The sequence below is a fragment of the Nerophis ophidion genome, linkage group LG03 (assembly GCF_033978795.1).
Source record: "Nerophis ophidion isolate RoL-2023_Sa linkage group LG03, RoL_Noph_v1.0, whole genome shotgun sequence".
NCBI lineage: Eukaryota > Metazoa > Chordata > Actinopteri > Syngnathiformes > Syngnathidae > Nerophis > Nerophis ophidion.
In genome coordinates, this window is record NC_084613.1 from 1,480,060 (window position 1) to 1,498,214 (window position 18,155).

General features: G+C 43.7%; 1 protein-coding gene across 2 annotated transcripts in view; it reads left to right on the forward strand.

Annotated features, from left to right (window-relative positions):
* The window catches only part of LOC133548916 (transcription regulator protein BACH2-like), a 42,257-nt gene that overhangs the window by 10,085 nt on the left and 14,017 nt on the right, over positions 1-18,155 (forward strand). For both annotated transcript variants that reach the window (XM_061893864.1, XM_061893863.1), the window contains exon 2: positions 16,127-16,409. In XM_061893864.1, the coding sequence (XP_061749848.1) occupies positions 16,143-16,409 (267 nt within the window). In that variant the 5' untranslated portion in view covers positions 16,127-16,142. The remainder of the gene's footprint in view (positions 1-16,126; positions 16,410-18,155) is intronic.

Genomic DNA, 18,155 nt, shown 5'->3' on the forward strand with positions numbered 1-18,155 from the left:
ATGGTCACATGACCTAAAGATATCCACATATATATGGTGTATGGTCACATGACCTAAATATATCCACATATCAATAAAAGGCCATATGGCTCAGCCCTAGTTGACCTCATAGAAGTCTCCTAACCAGAAGGTTGTGGTTTTATATGTTCTCCCACACATAGTTGCACCAAACGTGTGGGCAGTTTTGCCCAGGTAGTGTTGGTATTTGTTCTTTATTCAGTGTAAAATGCCGCCACTGAGCTGCCAATCTGTCTGGTTGTGTTGGCAGCGATTGGTGCAGACACCACCAGGCAGATGGTGGGATGATGCTCAGCTCTTTTGGACCCTGCTTAAAGCCCCATTGTCCAGGCAGGGGTCGCTAAGCTGAAGCTAAAGCTGCTGTTAGCTCAGAGAGTATTATTGAGGCCGAGGTACACAGCTCCCCCATTCACATTCCATCTCCCCGGATTGTAAATAACCTAATGTAAATAATCAAATGTATTTCTAATGTATATACTTGTTCTTATGCTATGTGAACTGACTATGTTCTCTGCTGGCTGTACTAAGTCACACCTACACTCTTTCAATGTCCATTTCTCTGTTGATGACTGAAGTACTGATATCAAACAAAGCTCCTCATCCCACCCCCCGGATTGTAAATCATGTAAATAATTCAATGTAATTAACTTGTATGACTGTTACTGATATTATGAGTATATTTGTACCATGAAATGATGAGTTGAAAAACGTTTACCCATTACCATTTGGGATAGTACTGTACTGTGCAATCTACTAATAAAAGTTTCAATCAATCCATCAAAAGCTGATCTGTAAACACGGCAGAACCTCCTGAAACGCTGACCAACCTGGGGCTATGCAACCTGGGGCTATGCAACCTTGGGCTGTGCAACCTGGGGCTGTGCAACCTGGGGCTATGCAACCTGGGGCTGTGCAACCTGGGGCTATGCAACCTGGGGCTGTGCAACCTGGGGCTATGCAACCTGGGGCTGTGCAACCTGGGGCTATGCAACCTGGGGCTATGCAACCTGGGGCTATGCAACCTGGGGCTATGCAACCTGGGGCTGTGCAACCTGGGGCTGTGCAACCTGGGGCTGTGCAACCTGGGGCTATGCAACCTGGGGCTGTGCAACCTGGGGCTGTGCAACCTGGGGCTGTGCAACCTGGGGCTGTGCAACCTGGGGCTGTGCAACCTGGGGCTATGCAACCTGGGGCTATGCAACCTGGGGCTGTGCAACCTGGGGCTATGCAACCTGGGGCTGTGCAACCTGGGGCTGTGCAACCTGGGGCTGTGCAACCTGGGGCTGTGCAACCTGGGGCTATGCAACCTGGGGCTGTGCAACCTGGGGCTGTGCAACCTGGGGCTGTGCAACCTGGGGCTGTGCAACCTGGGGCTATGCAACCTGGGGCTGTGCAACCTGGGGCTGTGCAACCTGGGGCTATGCAACCTGGGGCTATGCAACCTGGGGCTGTGCAACCTGGGGCTATGCAACCTGGGGCTGTGCAACCTGGGGCTGTGCAACCTGGGGCTGTGCAACCTGGGGCTATGCAACCTGGGGCTGTGCAACCTGGGGCTGTGCAACCTGGGGCTATGCAACCTGGGGCTGTGCAACCTGGGGCTGTGCAACCTGGGGCTATGCAACCTGGGGCTGTGCAACCTGGGGCTGTGCAACCTGGGGCTATGCAACCTGGGGCTGTGCAACCTGGGGCTGTGCAACCTGGGGCTATGCAACCTGGGGCTGTGCAACCTGGGGCTGTGCAACCTGGGGCTATGCAACCTGGGGCTATGCAACCTGGGGCTGTGCAACCTGGGGCTGTGCAACCTGGGGCTGTGCAACCTGGGGCTGTGCAACCTGGGGCTATGCAACATGGCTGAAAACTCCATCACTATTACAAATGCCAAAAGTAGTGAAGTTGTCACCTTGTGTAAAGGCTAAATACAAAGAGAATGGCCAAACAGCTCCATTTTGGTTTCATCTGACATCACGTGGACAAAGATAAGACTTTGGGGAGGAAAGTTCTGTGGTCATCACATTTAGCTGAAGTGCAGCAATTTTGTGGTGAAAAATGTAAGCAGAAGCTGGTGGATGACTGTCAAAAGTGACTTATTGCAGTCAAACTTGCCAAGGGACATCCATCCATCCATTTTCTACTGCTTGTCCCTTTTGGGGTCGTGGGGGGTGCTGGAGCCTATCTCAGCTGCATTCGAGTGGAAGGTGTCGTACACCCTGGACAAGTCACCACCTCATTGCATGTAAGCAAATATGAACATTGCTGTATGTATACTTTTGGTTGCTCACATTTTCAGCAGAGCCATAATAAATTCATAAAAGACGCAAACTTACATATAACAATAATAGGAATAATACATAATGTTGGACATAGAGAACATACAAACCCTTTATTTATTGAGTCCAAAATATTAAAGCTCAATGATTTGATCAAATTGTAGACAACTAAAATGATGTCCAAAACAAATGATGAGATGTAAGGTGATATGAAACTGTGTGATGATTGTGTTGTAAATCTGCTCATCTTCCAAATAAACTATGAAAAGGAAAACTTCATGAATGTTTTTAGTGAGCAAGAAGTATGTGCTCCAGTCACTACATCACAAACAAAGAAGAGTTGTAGAAATGACTGGAAAGTCAAGACAGCCATGACCTCATCTTCTTTACAAGTGTACCTACACTTTTGACCACCACAGTATGTGTTTTTGTGGCACAATGTACACCAACCTGAACAAAGAACGTGTCACAAAACCCATCTGAATCGTAGATTTTGTAAAGCGTCCCCTGCCCCAAAATGTGCTTTTTCCAAGTACTCACACTAAATGTTGTTGTGAATAGTTTCTGATGTGCAGCAGGTCAACTCTAGTCTGTTTGACACCTTTTCTCTCACCAATGTGGAACAAATCCTACCGGTGTAGTTGTAACCAATGTGTGTGTGTGTGTGTGTGTGTGTGTGTGTGTGTGTGTGTGTGTGTGTGTGTGTGAGAGTGTGTGAGTGAGTATTTGTGTTACTACGACGTTTGGAAAGGCTATAATTTAACAGGCCGAGATTTCGATGAAAGCAGAGCAGTAGGAAGTGTCTGCAGGTGAGCAGTAGGAAGTGTCTGCAGGTGAGCAGTAGGAAGTGTCTGCAGGTGAGCAGTAGGAAGTGTCTGCAGGTGAGCAGTAGGAAGTGTCTGCAGGTGAGCAGTAGGAAGTGTCTGCAGGTGAGCAGTAGGAAGTGTCTGCAGGTGAGCAGTAGGAAGTGCCTGCAGGTGAGCAGTAGGAAGTGCCTGCAGGTGAGCAGTAGGAAGTGTCTGCAGGTGAGCAGTAGGAAGTGCCTGCAGGTGAGCAGTAGGTGCCAGTATTCCCCCCTCACTAATTTGGCCTGCTGGTTTCCCGGCAAACTACCATTCTACCTGGGAGACATGGACCAAGGTGCCAAGGTGCCAAGGTGGCCACAACACAAAGTATTCATCACAGGAACACAGATAAGCAGAAGACAGGACACAAATATGAATGAATGAATGAATAAAGACTAATAACTCACCCGGGGTGGCAGTTGTGGTTTGGTCCATGTCCTACTTTCTTGCATCTGGTCTGGCCTGATTGTGTCTTATTGTCCTGATATATGTGCCATCTTTTACTGAGGGCTGGTGCTCACATGTGCATGAGGGGGGGGGCACAAGTGCCACCTGGGCACTAAACATGTGCATGAAGGGGGGGGGGGCACAAGTGCCACCTGGGCACTAAACATGTGCATGAAGGGGGGGGCACAAGTGCCACCTGGGCACTAAACATGTGCATGAAGGGGGGGGGGGCACAAGTGCCACCTGGGCACTAAACATGTGCATGAAGGGCTGCACAAGTGCCACCTGGGCACTAAACATGTGCATGAGGGGGGGCGGGGGGCACAAGTGCCACCTGGGCACTAAACATGTGCATGAAGGGCTGCACAAGTGCCACCTGGGCACTAAACATGTGCATGAAGGGCTGCACAAGTGCCACCTGGGCACTAAACATGTGCATGAAGGGCTGCACAAGTGCCACCTGGGCACTAAACATGTGCATGAAGGGCTGCACAAGTGCCACCTGGGCACTAAACATGTGCATGAAGGGCTGCACAAGTGCCACCTGGGCACTAAACATGTGCATGAAGGGCTGCACAAGTGCCACCTGGGCACTAAACATGTGCATGAAGGGCTGCACAAGTGCCACCTGGGCACTAAACATGTGCATGAAGGGCTGCACAAGTGCCACCTGGGCACTAAACATGTGCATGAAGGGCTGCACAAGTGCCACCTGGGGACTAAACATGTGCATGAAGGGCTGCACAAGTGCCACCTGGGCACTAAACATGTGCATGAAGGGCTGCACAAGTGCCACCTGGGCACTAAACATGTGCATGAAGGGCTGCACAAGTGCCACCTGGGCACTAAACATGTGCATGAAGGGGGGGGGGCACAAGTGCCACCTGGGCACTAAACATGTGCATGAAGGGCTGCACAAGTGCCACCTGGGCACTAAACATGTGCATGAAGGGCTGCACAAGTGCCACCTGGGCACTAAACATGTGCATGAAGGGCTGCACAAGTGCCACCTGGGCACTAAACATGTGCATGAAGGGCTGCACAAGTGCCACCTGGGCACTAAACATGTGCATGAAGGGCTGCACAAGTGCCACCTGGGCACTAAACATGTGCATGAAGGGCTTTCACACTAACAACACCTGCCATGACAACCAGACCAACTAAATAAGTCTGTTTTGAGGCCTAAAGTTCCTAAATTCCAGGCAGTTGCAGCAAAAGTTGCAATGTTCTGCGGCCTGCTTTTGTTTCCCATAGAGCACAGGTGTCAAACCCAAGGCCCGCCACATCATTTTATGTTGTTTACCACATCATTTTATGTTGTTTACAACATCCTTTTATGTTGTTTACCACATCATTTTATGTTGTTTACCACATCATTTGATGTTGTTTACCACATCATTTTATGTTGTTTACAACAGCATCATTTTATGTTGTTTACCACATCATTTTATGTTGTTAACCACATCATTTGATGTTGTTTACCACATCATTTTATGTTGTTTACCACATCATTTTGTGTTGTTTACCACATCATTTTATGTTGTTTACCACATCATTTTATGTTGTTTACCACATCATTTTATGTTGTTTACAACAGCATCATTTTATGTTGTTTACCACATCATTTTATGTTGTTAACCACATCATTTTATGTTGTTTACCACATCATTTTATGTTGTTTACCACATCATTTTATGTTGTTAACCACATCATTTGATGTTGTTTACCACATCATTTTATGTTGTTTACCACATCATTTTGTGTTGTTTACCACATCATTTTATGTTGTTTACCACATCATTTTATGTTGTTTACCACATCATTTTATGTGGTCCACCTAATCATTTAAAAGGGGTCATAATTTTTTTTGTGTGTGAATTTAAAACACAAATAAGCAGGGGCGTCCATGATAACGTTGCTTAGATGACAACATATGTTGCTCCAAAAGCTGTATGTACCTTTCAGCATGAATGGTGCCTTCACAGATGTGTAAGTTACCCATGCCTTGGGCACTAATACACCCCCATACCATCACACATGCTGGCTTTTACACTTTGCACCTAGAACAATCCGGATGGTTCTTTTCCGCTTTTTCCGGACGACAGCACGTCCCTAGTTTCCAAAAACAATTTGAAATGTGGACTCGTCAGACCACAGAACACTTTTCCACTTTGCATCAGTCCATCTCAGATAAGCTCAGGCCCAGCGAAGCCGGGGGCATTTCTGGGTGTTGTTGATAAATGGCTTTGGCTTTGCATAGTAGAGTTTTAACTTGCACTTACAGATGTAGCGACCAACTGTAATTACAGATAGTGGTTTTCTGAAGTGTTTCTGAGCCCATGTGGTGATATCCTTTACACACTGATGTAGGTGCGTAATATCATGGCTTACGTGCTGTGATTTCTCCACATTCTCTCAACCTTTTGAGGATATTACGGAGCGTAGATGGTGAAATCCCTAAATTCCTTGCAATAACTGCTTGAGAAATGTTGTTAAACAATTTGCTCAGGCATTTGTTAACAACGTGGTGACCCTCGCCCCGTCCTTGTTTGTGAATGAGTGAGCATTTCATGAAAGTTGCTTCTATAGTCAATCATGGCACCCACCTGTTCCCACTTAGCCTGTTCACCTGTGGGATGTTCATAATAAGAGCATTCCTCAACTTGCTCACTCTTTTTTGCCACTTGTGCCAGCTTTTTCAAAAGATGTTGCAGGCATCAAATTGCAAATGAGCTAATATTTGCAAAAAATAACAACATTTTCCAGCTTGAACGTTAAGTATCTTGTCTTTGCAGTCTATTCAATGGAATATAAGTTGAAAATGATTTGTTGTATTCTCTTTTTATTTAGCTTTAACACAAGGTGACAACTTGACTGCTTCTGGACTTCGTATGATTGTGAAACTCAAGATAAGATCTGGCCCGCTCTTTCATTTCATGTGGCTTGCAAAAGCCTTGACAAAATATGCTTCAATAAATTACTAAATATTTCCTTGCAAAATGTATTCTCTGTTTGCATTTTGACAGAAAAAAATAAACTTTTTTATTATCTGATAATGCGGGGCGGTATAGCTCGGTTGGTAGAGTGGCCGTGCCAGCAACTTGAGGGTTGGGGGTTCGATTCCCACTTCAGCCATCCTAGTCACTGTCGTTGTGTCCTTGGGCAAGACACTTTACCCACCTGCTCCCGGTGCCACCCACACTGCTTTAAATGGAACTTAGATATTGGGTTTCACTATGTAAAGTGCTTTGAGTCACTTGAGAAAAGCGCTATATAAATATAATTCACTTCACAATGCAAAAAATATTATACTATCAAGCTTATTTGTTAGTTAAAATATAATATTAATAATAATAATAAGCAGTTGCTTGACCTATAATTTCAAAGCAAGTTATCCAGCAAATTGTAAAAATGATAATACATTTTACAGTAAAAAAAAAACTGACACCTCAGAGTTTTACTGTAAAACAACAATAGTACCGCTTTTCCATTGACAGTAAAATGCTGTAAAAGTTACCACAGATATTTCTGTAAAACTGAGCTGCCAGTGTACAAACTATATAATCATCAAATGCAGAAGTAATATCTGGAGCTGAATCAATCCTTCTACATTTATGATTGGCTGTAAAAAGCAGCTTCACCTGCAATGTGGCCCCCAACCAAGGCCAGTTTGACACCCCAGCTACTGAACACCTACCCACAAACTTTTAGAAGAACATTTTTTTTACATACATTAGCCGCATGGGACTATAAGCCGCAGTTATTGAAGTAAAAAATGTGTTTAAAAAAATGATTTTTATCGATTTTATTGTGAAAATCCTCAATTATTTTTTTAAATATACTGTACACAGGGGAAGTAAGCATAATGATAACAGGTTAGCGTAATGTTTTTTTAATTCACAATTGTAAATGTGGGTAGAGGAAAGTCATTCCCACATATTCCGAAAAACGTGTACTTCATATGTTTGGACAAAGTTTGAGGAATAAAAATGACAAAATGTTTAAATATTTCCATCCTCACTTGAAACCGAGTCTGTAGAATGGCCCAGATATGTTGTGATATTAATATTTGTAAATGTTTATTTACAGACCTTAATTGTTTCCAAACGTTATCTGTCACGAGGCAGTAAAACGGCTGATCAAACAAAACAGAAGTCATCGTCGTGGACCAACTAGCTGTGGAAGCTAACTCTCCAATCAGCTCAACAGACTCAATAACGTCTTGGTGAATCTGTGGAACTGAAACAATACAAAACGGATGCCATAGTAGGTTAGCATATTAGCTAATTCTAACCAAGCTAGCTTGATTGCATGACAATAGTAGGCGAAAAAACTTGTCAAAGATTGTGCCGTAGCACTAACAACAACACACTTTTTCAGTCTCTCTATACAAAACATCCAATGCAAAACATTATGGGCATTAGCGAAGAAAATTCCATAAATTAGCCGCACCTTTTTTTAATCCGCAGGGTCCAAAGCATAGGAAAAATGTTGCAGCTTATGTCTGGAAAATACGGTAAATCATCTTGAGATTTTTATGCATTTGTTCTCAATGATTGTATTGTTTTTTGTCATTTTAACCTCAAAAAGCACAGGATTTCAACAAAATTTGAAAATCAACCAAACACTTCAAATATTTGGCATATGCGGTTAAAAGATGTTTCATGAGAGCAGAGTGTATGTAGCCAAGTGACGTGTGACGCCAGCAAGAGTGCACTCGGAGCAGCTGTGTTTGTTAGCTTAGCAGCGGCAGTTGGCAGACGCTGACGACCGCTTTGTTGAATGTTTTGGCTGGATGGTTAGCACTGGTTAAGAACGAGATTAAACCAGCGCTTCCATGGCTGTGCTGTTTTTGTCCACATGCTAACTTTGTTTTACCTAACTTTACAAGAATACATCTGAGAGTCATGTATGTCGCTACTTGACACATGCTAACATTCCTTGCTAGCTTTTGCAGCTTGCAAGTATTTACCTTTTGTTACCAGACGCTATCTGGCTAGCGTCCTAACTTAGCATTTCTTACCAAAAAGGTTGTATTTGCAGTCAGAACGTGCTAGGCTTAATGCGGTCAGATGCGAATAACAATTTGGTAAAGATATGGTATGATATGGTCTGATATTTGGTGAAAATATGGTGTGATATCTGGTGAAGGTATGGTCAGATATGGTGTGATATCTGTTGAAGGTATGGTCTGATATGGTGTGATATCTGTTGAAGGTATGGTCTGATATGGTGTGATATCTGGTGAAGGTATGGTCAGATATGGTGTGATATCTGTTGAAGGTATGGTCTGATATGGTGTGATATCTGGTGAAGGTATGGTCTGATAAGGTGTGATATCTGGTGAAAATATGGTCTGATATGGTGTGATATCTGGTGAAGGTATGGTCTGATATGGTGTAATATCTGGTGAAGGTATGGTCTGATATGGTGTGATATCTGGTGAAGGTATGGTCAGATATGGTGTGATATCTGGTGAAGGTATGGTCTGATATGGTGTGATATCTGGTGAAGGTATGGTGTGATATCTGGTGAAGGTATGGTGTGATATCTGGTGAAGGTATGGTCTGATATGGTGTGATATCTGGTGAAGGTATGGTCTGACATGGTGTGATATCTGGTGAAGGTATGGTCTGATATGGTGTGATATCTGGTGAAGGTATGGTCTGATAAGGTGTGATATCTGGTGAAAATATGGTCTGATATGGTGTGATATCTGGTGAAGATATGGTCTGATATGGTGTGACGTCTGGTGAAGGTATGGTCTGATATGGTGTGATGTCTGGTGAAGGTATGGTGTGATATCTGGTGAAGGTATGGTCCGATATGGTGTGATATCTGGTGAAGGTATGGTCTGATATGGTGTGATATCTGGTGAAGGTATGGTCTGATATGGTGTGATGTCTGGTGAAGGTATGGTGTGATATCTGGGGAAGGTATGGTCTGATATGGTATGATATCTGGTGGAGATATGGTCTGATATGGTGTGATATCTGGGGAAGGTGTGGGTCTGATATGGTGTGATGTCTGGTGAAGGTATGGTCTGATATGGTGTGATATTTGGGGAAGGTGTGGGTCTGATATGGTGTGATATCTGGGGAAGGTATGGTCTGATATGGTGTGATATTTGGTGGAGATATGGTGTGATATACCTGGTGAAGATATGGTCTGATAATGTGTGATATCTGGTGAAGGTATGGTGTGATATCTTGTGAAGATATGGTCTGATATGGTGTGATGTCTGGTGAAGGTATGGTGTGATATCTGGTGAAGGTATGGGTCTGATATGGTGTGATGTCTGGTGAAGGTATGGTCTGAGGGTGAAATAAACCTCAAGGGGATTCTTTTCAGTGGGTTGGCTACAGGCTGTAAAGTCACTAGAGTAACATTTGATCAAAGCCATGACTTGGCAGAAAGCTCTCTCTCACACACACACACACACACACCCACACACACACACACACACACACACACACACACACACACACACACACACGAGTGACAGACTGCATGGTCAGCAGTCTGCATGGATGTTATGTTCATGTGCAGCTGCATCATCAGGGAGAGCAAACAGCAGGAAGGCGGTGTGATGGATCCATGATGTGTGTGACAATCATTGGTACTTTAACTTGAACTTTTATGATGTTCCAAGACCAGCATGTTTGTGTTGCACTGACTATAAAACAGGCCTGGGTAATTATTTTGACTCGGGGGCCACATTTACAGAAAAAAATGTGTCTGGGGGCCGGTATATCTATTTTTTGGAAGACTAATACAAAACCTCACAATAATGTCTGATTGAATGCTAAAAACGTTATGACAGACCGCCTTAAAAAATGTAATGAATTTTTTATTTTTCTATGAAGGATAAAACACTGAATATTGGCAACATACAAACATCACACCCGCTTTCCATCCACATATTTTACAATCAAGTGAAACACAACAAACAGTGAAATATGAACGCCAAGGGTACAAAATAAACCACACCTACAATCTGATACATCTGATATTTGCTGAATTCCCACCAGGGATCAATAGAGTACTTTCTATTCTATTGTATTATATTCTATTCATCGCTAAGCTTTACAACTTTGTGAAAATCTCCTTCCGCGTCTGTGGAAACGCTCCCCGCCCACACTGCTTGGTGCCTCGTCTGAGCTGCTGTGACTTACATTACCATAGTAACCAATTAAATTACCATGGTAACTAATTAGATGACCATGGTAACTAATTGGATGAGCATAGTAACTAATTAGATGACCGTAGTAACTAATTGGATGAGCATAGTAACTAATTAGATGACCATGGTAACTAATTAGATGACCATGGTAAGTAATTAGATGACCATGGTAACTAATTGGATGAGCATAGTAACTAATTAGATGACCATAGTAACTAATTAGATGACCATGGTAACTAATTAGATGACCATAGTAACTCATTAGATGACCATGGTAACTAATTAGATGAGCATAGTAACTCATTAGATGAGCATAGTAACTAATTAGATGAGCATAGTAACTAATTAGATGACCATAGTAACTAATTAGATGACCATAGTAACTAATTAGATGACCATAGTAACTAATTAGATGACCATAGTAACTCATTAGATGACCATGGTAACTAATTAGATGAGCATAGTAACTCATTAGATGAGCATAGTAACTAATTAGATGAGCATAGTAACTAATTAGATGAGCATAGTAACTAATTAGATGAGCATAGTAACTAATTAGATGACCATAGTAACTCATTAGATGAGCATAGTAACTAATTAGATGAGCATAGTAACTAATTAGATGAGCATAGTAACTAATTAGATGACCATAGTAACTAATTAGATGACCATAGTAACTAATTAGATGAGCATAGTAACTAATTAGATGAGCATAGTAACTAATTAGATGACCATAGTAACTAATTAGATGACCATAGTAGCTCATTAGATGAGCATAGTAACTAATTAGATGACCATAGTAACTCATTAGATGAGCATAGTAACTAATTAGATGAGCATAGTAACTAATTAGATGACCATAGTAACTCATTAGATGAGCATAGTAACTAATTAGATGAGCATAGTAACTAATTAGATGAGCATAGTAACTCATTAGATGAGCATAGTAACTAATTAGATGAGCATAGTAACTAATTAGATGACCATAGTAGGTCATTAGATGAGCATAGTAACTAATTAGATGAGCATAGTAACTAATTAGATGAGCATAGTAACTAATTAGATGACCATAGTAACTCATTAGATGAGCATAGTAACTCATTAGATGAGCATAGTAACTAATTAGATGAGCATAGTAACTAATTAGATGAGCATAGTAACTAATTAGATGAGCATAGTAACTAATTAGATGAGCATAGTAACTCATTAGATGAGCATAGTAACTAATTAGATGAGCATAGTAACTAATTAGATGAGCATAGTAACTAATTAGATGAGCATAGTAACTAATTAGATGAGCATAGTAACTAATTAGATGAGCATAGTAACTAATTAGATGAGCATAGTAACTGGTATATCATGCAAAAGCGTCGATTACAAGCATTGGAATAGTTAGTATAGTGAGGGTGATTAGAAAAGATTCGTGATAGAAGCTAGACTTTACATCTTAGAGATTTAAAAGACTCATACAGGAATGTCGGTTAGGCCAGATGGAAAAGCTCAACGGGCCACATTTGTCCCCCAGGCCTTCATTTGTCCAGGTCTGCTATAAAACATCCCACATTATACAGTATATTTAATACAAATATATTTAATACACATATTCTACAGTATATGTAACACAAAAATCTTACATGGAACATATATTTTACAGTACATGTAATATCAATCAATCAATGTTTATTTATATAGCCCTAAATCACAAATGTCTCTAAGAGCTGCACAAGCCACAACAATATCCTCTGTTCAGAGCCCACATAAGGGCAAGGAAAAACTCACAACCCAGTGGGATGTCAATGTGAAGGACTATGAGAAACCTTGGAGAGGGTTGCAGATGTGGGTGACCATGTAGAGTTGGCTGTCATCAGCATGAGAGTGAAAGCTAACACGTAGGATGTCACCTAGCGGTAGGATGTCACCTAGCGGCAGGATGTCACCTAGCGGCAGGATGTCACCTAGCGGCAGGATGTCACCTAGAGGCAGGATGTCACCTAGCGGCAGGATGTCACCTAGAGGCAGGATGTCACCTAGCGGCAGCATGTCACCTAGAGGCAGGATGTCACCTAGCGGCAGGATGTCACCTAGAGGCAGGATGTCACCTAGCGGCAGGATGTCACCTAGAGGCAGGATGTCACCTAGCGGCAGGATGTCACCTAGCGGTAGGATGTCACCTAGCGGCAGGATGTCACCTAGCGGTAGGATGTCACCTAGCGGCAGGATGTCACCTAGAGGCAGGATGTCACCTAGCGGCAGGATGTCACCTAGAGGCAGGATGTCACCTAGCGGCAGGATGTCACCTAGCGGTAGGATGTCACCTAGCGGCAGGATGTCACCTAGAGGCAGGATGTCACCTAGCGGCAGGATGTCACCTAGAGGCAGGATGTCACCTAGCGGCAGGATGTCACCTAGCGGCAGGATGTCACCTAGAGGCAGGATGTCACCTAGAGGCAGGATGTCACCTAGCGGCAGGATGTCACCTAGAGGCAGGATGTCACCTAGAGGCAGGATGTCATCTAGAGGCAGGATGTCACCTAGAGGCAGGATGTCACCTAGAGGCAGGATGTCACCTAGAGGCAGGATGTCACCTAGAGGCAGGATGTCACCTAGCGGCAGGATGTCACCTAGCGGCAGGATGTCACCTAGCGGCAGGATGTCACCTAGAGGCAGGATGTCACCTAGCGGCAGGATGTCATCTAGCGGCAGGATGTCACCTAGAGGCAGGATGTCACCTAGAGGCAGGATGTCACCTAGCGGCAGGATGTCACCTAGAGGCAGGATGTCACCTAGCGGCAGGATGTCACCTAGAGGCAGGATGTCACCTAGAGGCAGGATGTCACCTAGCGGCAGGATGTCACCTAGAGGCAGGATGTCACCTAGCGGCAGGATGTCACCTAGAGGCAGGATGTCACCTAGCGGCAGGATGTCACCTAGCGGCAGGATGTCACCTAGCGGCAGGATGTCACCTAGCAGCAGGATGTCACCTAGAGGCAGGATGTCACCTAGAGGCAGGATGTCACCTAGAGGCAGGATGTCATCTAGCGGCAGGATGTCACCTAGAGGCAGGATGTCACCTAGCGGCAGGATGTCACCTAGCGGCAGGATGTCACCTAGCGGCAGGATGTCACCTAGCGGCAGCACGTACAGTGGGGCAAAAAATAATTTAGTCAGCCAGCGATTGTGCAAGTTCTCCCACTTCAAAGGATGACAGAGGTCTGTCATTTTCATCATAGGTACACTTCAACTGTGAGAGACAGAATGTGGAAAAAAATGCAGGAATTCACATTGTAGGAATTTTAAAGAATTTATTTGTAAATTACGGTGGAAAATAAGTATTTGGTGACTTCAAACAAGGAAGATCTCTGGCTCTCACAGACCTGTAACTTCTTCTTTAAGAAGCTCTTCTGTCCTCCACTCGTTACCTGTATTAATGGCACCTGTTTGAACTCGTTATCTGTACAAAAGACACCTGTCCACAGCCTCAAACAGTAAGACTCCAAACTCCACTATGGCCAAGACCAAAGAGCTGTCCAAGGACACCAGGAAAAGAATTGTAGACCTGCACCAGACTGGGAAGAGTGAATCTACAATAGGCAAGCAGCTAGGTGTGAAAAATCAACTGTGGGAGCAATTATCAGAAAATGAAAGACACAAAAGACCACTGATAATCTCCCTCGATCTGGGGCTCCGCGCAAGGTCAAAATGATCGTGAGTACGGTGAGCAAAAATCCCGGAAGCACACAGGGGGACCTGGTGAATGACCTGCAGAGAGCTGGGACCAAAGTAACAAAGGTTACCATCAGTAACACACTGCGCCGACAGGGATTAAAATCCTGCAGTGCCAGACGTTTCCCCCTGCTTAAACCAGTGCATGTCCAGGCCCGTCTGAAGTTTGCCAGAGATCACATGGATGATGCAGCCGAGTATTGGGAGAATGCCATGTGGTCAGATGAAACCAAAATAGAACCTTTTGGTATAAACTCAACTCGTCGTGTTTGGAGGAAGAAGAATACTGAGTTGCATCCGAAGAACACCAAACCTACTGTAAAGCATGGAGGTGGAAACATCATGCTTTGGGGCTGTTTTTCTGCTAAGGGGACAGGACGATTGATCCGTGTTAAGGAAAGAATGAATGGGGCCATGTATCCTGAGATTTGGAGCCAAAACCTCCTTTGAAGATGAAACGTGGCTGGGTCTTCCAGGTGTGACAATGATCCCAAACACACCGCCCCAGGCAACGAAGGAGTGGCTCCGTAAGAAGCATTTGAAAGTCCTGGAGTGGCGTAGCCAGTCTCCAAACTTCAACCCCATAGAAAATCTGTGGAGGGAGTTGAAAGTCTGTGTTGCTCGGCGACAGCCCCAAAACATCACTGCTCTGGAGAAGATCTGCATTGAGGAATGGGCCAAAATACCAAGTACTGTGTGTGCAAACCTGGTAAAGACCTATAGTAATCCTTTGACCTCTGTTATTGCCAACAAAGGTTATATTACAAAGTATTGAGTTGAATTTTTGTTATTGACCAAATACTTATTTTCCACCATAATTTACAAATAAATTCTTTAAAATTTCTACAATGTGAATTCCTGCATTTTTTTTTCCACATTGTGTCTCTCCCAGTTGAAGTGTACCTATGATGAAAATGACAGACCTCTGTCATCCTTTGAAGTGGGAGAACTTGCACAATTACTGGCTGACTAAATACTTTTATGCCCCACTGTACATGCTGAAGCGTGCAGGGCCAAGGACCAAACCCTGGGGAACTCCACACGTTAGCTTGACATAGTCCGAGGTCACATTCTTATGGGAGACGCACTGCATCCTGTCAGTAAGATAAGAGTTAAACCAAGACAAGGCTAAGTCTGACATACCAATACGTGTTTTGATCAAATATTATGATGGATGGAATGGAAAGCAGCAATTTTTGCAAGCATTTGCCCTCCACTCATTTCACCTGCTGTGTGACGCTTGTTACTGTTAGCATCTAACGTTAGCATGCTGGCATTAAAGTGCTAACTTTTCAGCTGATTTTGCACTTTTTACTCTTATTCCCCAGCCTTACACCTTAGAGTCATACAACTTGTTATATGAAACATGCTGCTAACTGTTGTCAAGCTATCGTTAGCACACATGCTAAGTGTTAGCATTTTCATGTGAACAAGCGACTGTTTTAGGCTAGTTCTGTCGCTCTTTTTGTACGTTTCCACCTGAAAGTCATGGATTCAAACACTGGGCACCAGCCTGTAAGCAGAGGTCCAGGGCACAGATAGCAGGCCCATCAAACTGTTCTACTTCATAGTATTATTATTATGATTATTACTACAAGTACTGGTTTCAATTTTGTGTCCTAACCGTCTTTCCTTGTTTCCAGAGGGCCACAAAAAGGGATGTCGGCTGGCGACGAGCAGGACGGTGAGGCAGCGGTGCCGGTGTATGTGTACGAGTCCAAAGTCCACTGTGCCAACGTGCTGTTGAGCCTGGAGGAGCAGCGGCGCCAAGGCGTCCTGTGTGATGTCACCGTGCTGGTGGAGGGCAGGGAGGTGCGGGCCCATAGGGCGGTGCTCGCTGCCAGCAGCCGCTACTTCCTCCAAGCCTTGCTGGGACACCAGGGGCCGCCAGGTGAACAAGAGCCCATCATTAATCTCCCTGACAAGGTAAAGTCCACATCCATTCATCCATTCATCCATTCACGTGTGTGCGCTGGTGTCTATATTCTAGGCACTGGTGGGCCTAACATGACCACAAATCATCATCATAATTAACAATCGTTTTTTTATTTAATTTACTTTCCTTAAATATGTCAAAGTTGTCCTATTGTCTTCATGTCATATTTTGCTCCTTCCCCTGTTGTTGTTTTTACTTTGACTTTGTATCCAATCAGAATTCAGCTAGCTCATGTTGCCATGCTGGACCAAATCTGCCTTCAGGATCAAGGATGCGGGCGTCCGTGCACTGGAAGTGAACAGGCACATACAGTTGATAGACAGTTGCCATAGCCAATCAGATCAGGAGTGGTTGTCAGTAAGGCCTTCCAACTGGTTGGATACTTACCGGGACCGTTAGCGGATGAATTTGAGAAGACATACAGTTGATAGACAGTTGCCATAGCCAATCAGATCAGGAGTGGTTGACCGCAGCCTATCCAAGTAGCCGGATGTTAACCAGACTGTGATTGGACACTCACTTGTCATTCCAAAGTCAGTATCCATTCTCAAGTTGCAATTTAACACAACATTGATTAGGTGGCAGACATAGTGTAGCGTCCTGGAAGAGTTGCTACTGCAGGGAATTCTAGGAATTTGTTCTGTTGTAGTGAAAATATTCTCCAAAAAATGTGTTTGTCACTGTTGTTTAGGGTGGTCTCACTATATGGCACATGTTTATGACAGTGTTGTTTAGGGTGGTCTCACTATATGGCACATGTTTATGACAGTGTTGTTTAAGGTGGTCTCACTATATGGCACATGTTTATGACAGTGTTGTTTAGGGTGGTCTCACTATATGGCACATGTTTATGACAGTGTTGTTTAGGGTGGTCTCACTATATGGCACATGTTTATGACAGTGTTGTTTAGGGTGGTCTCACTATGTGGCACATGTTTATGACAGTGTTGTTTAGGGTGGTCTCACTATATGGCACATGTTTATGACAGTGTTGTTTAGGGTGGTCTCACTATATGGCACATGTTTATGACAGTGTTGTTTAGGGTGGTCTCACTATATGGCACATGTTTATGACAGTGTTGTTTAGGGTGGTCTCACTATATGGCACATGTTTATGACAGTGTTGTTTAGGGTGGTCTCACTATATGGCACATGTTTATGACAGTGTTGTTTAAGGTGGTCTCACTATATGGCACATGTTTATGACAGTGTTGTTTAGGGTGGTCTCACTATATGGCACATGTTTATGACAGTGTTGTTTAGGGTGGTCTCACTATATGGCACATGTTTATGACAGTGTTGTTTAAGGTGGTCTCACTATATGGCACATGTTTATGACAGTGTTGTTTAGGGTGGTCTCACTATATGGCCCATGTTTATGACAGTGTTGTTTAGGGTGGTCTCACTATATGGCACATGTTTATGACAGTGTTGTTTAGGGTGGTCTCACTATATGGCACATGTTTATGACAGTGTTGTTTAGGGTGGTCTCACTATATGGCACATGTTTATGACAGTGTTGTTTAGGGTGGTCTCACTATATGGCACATGTTTATGACAGTGTTGTTTAGGGTGGTCTCACTATATGGCACATGTTTATGACAGTGTTGTTTAGGGTGGTCTCACTATATGGCACATGTTTATGACAGTGTTGTTTAGGGTGGTCTCACTATATGGCACATGTTTATGACAGTGTTGTTTAGGGTGGTCTCACTATTTGGCACATGTTTATGACA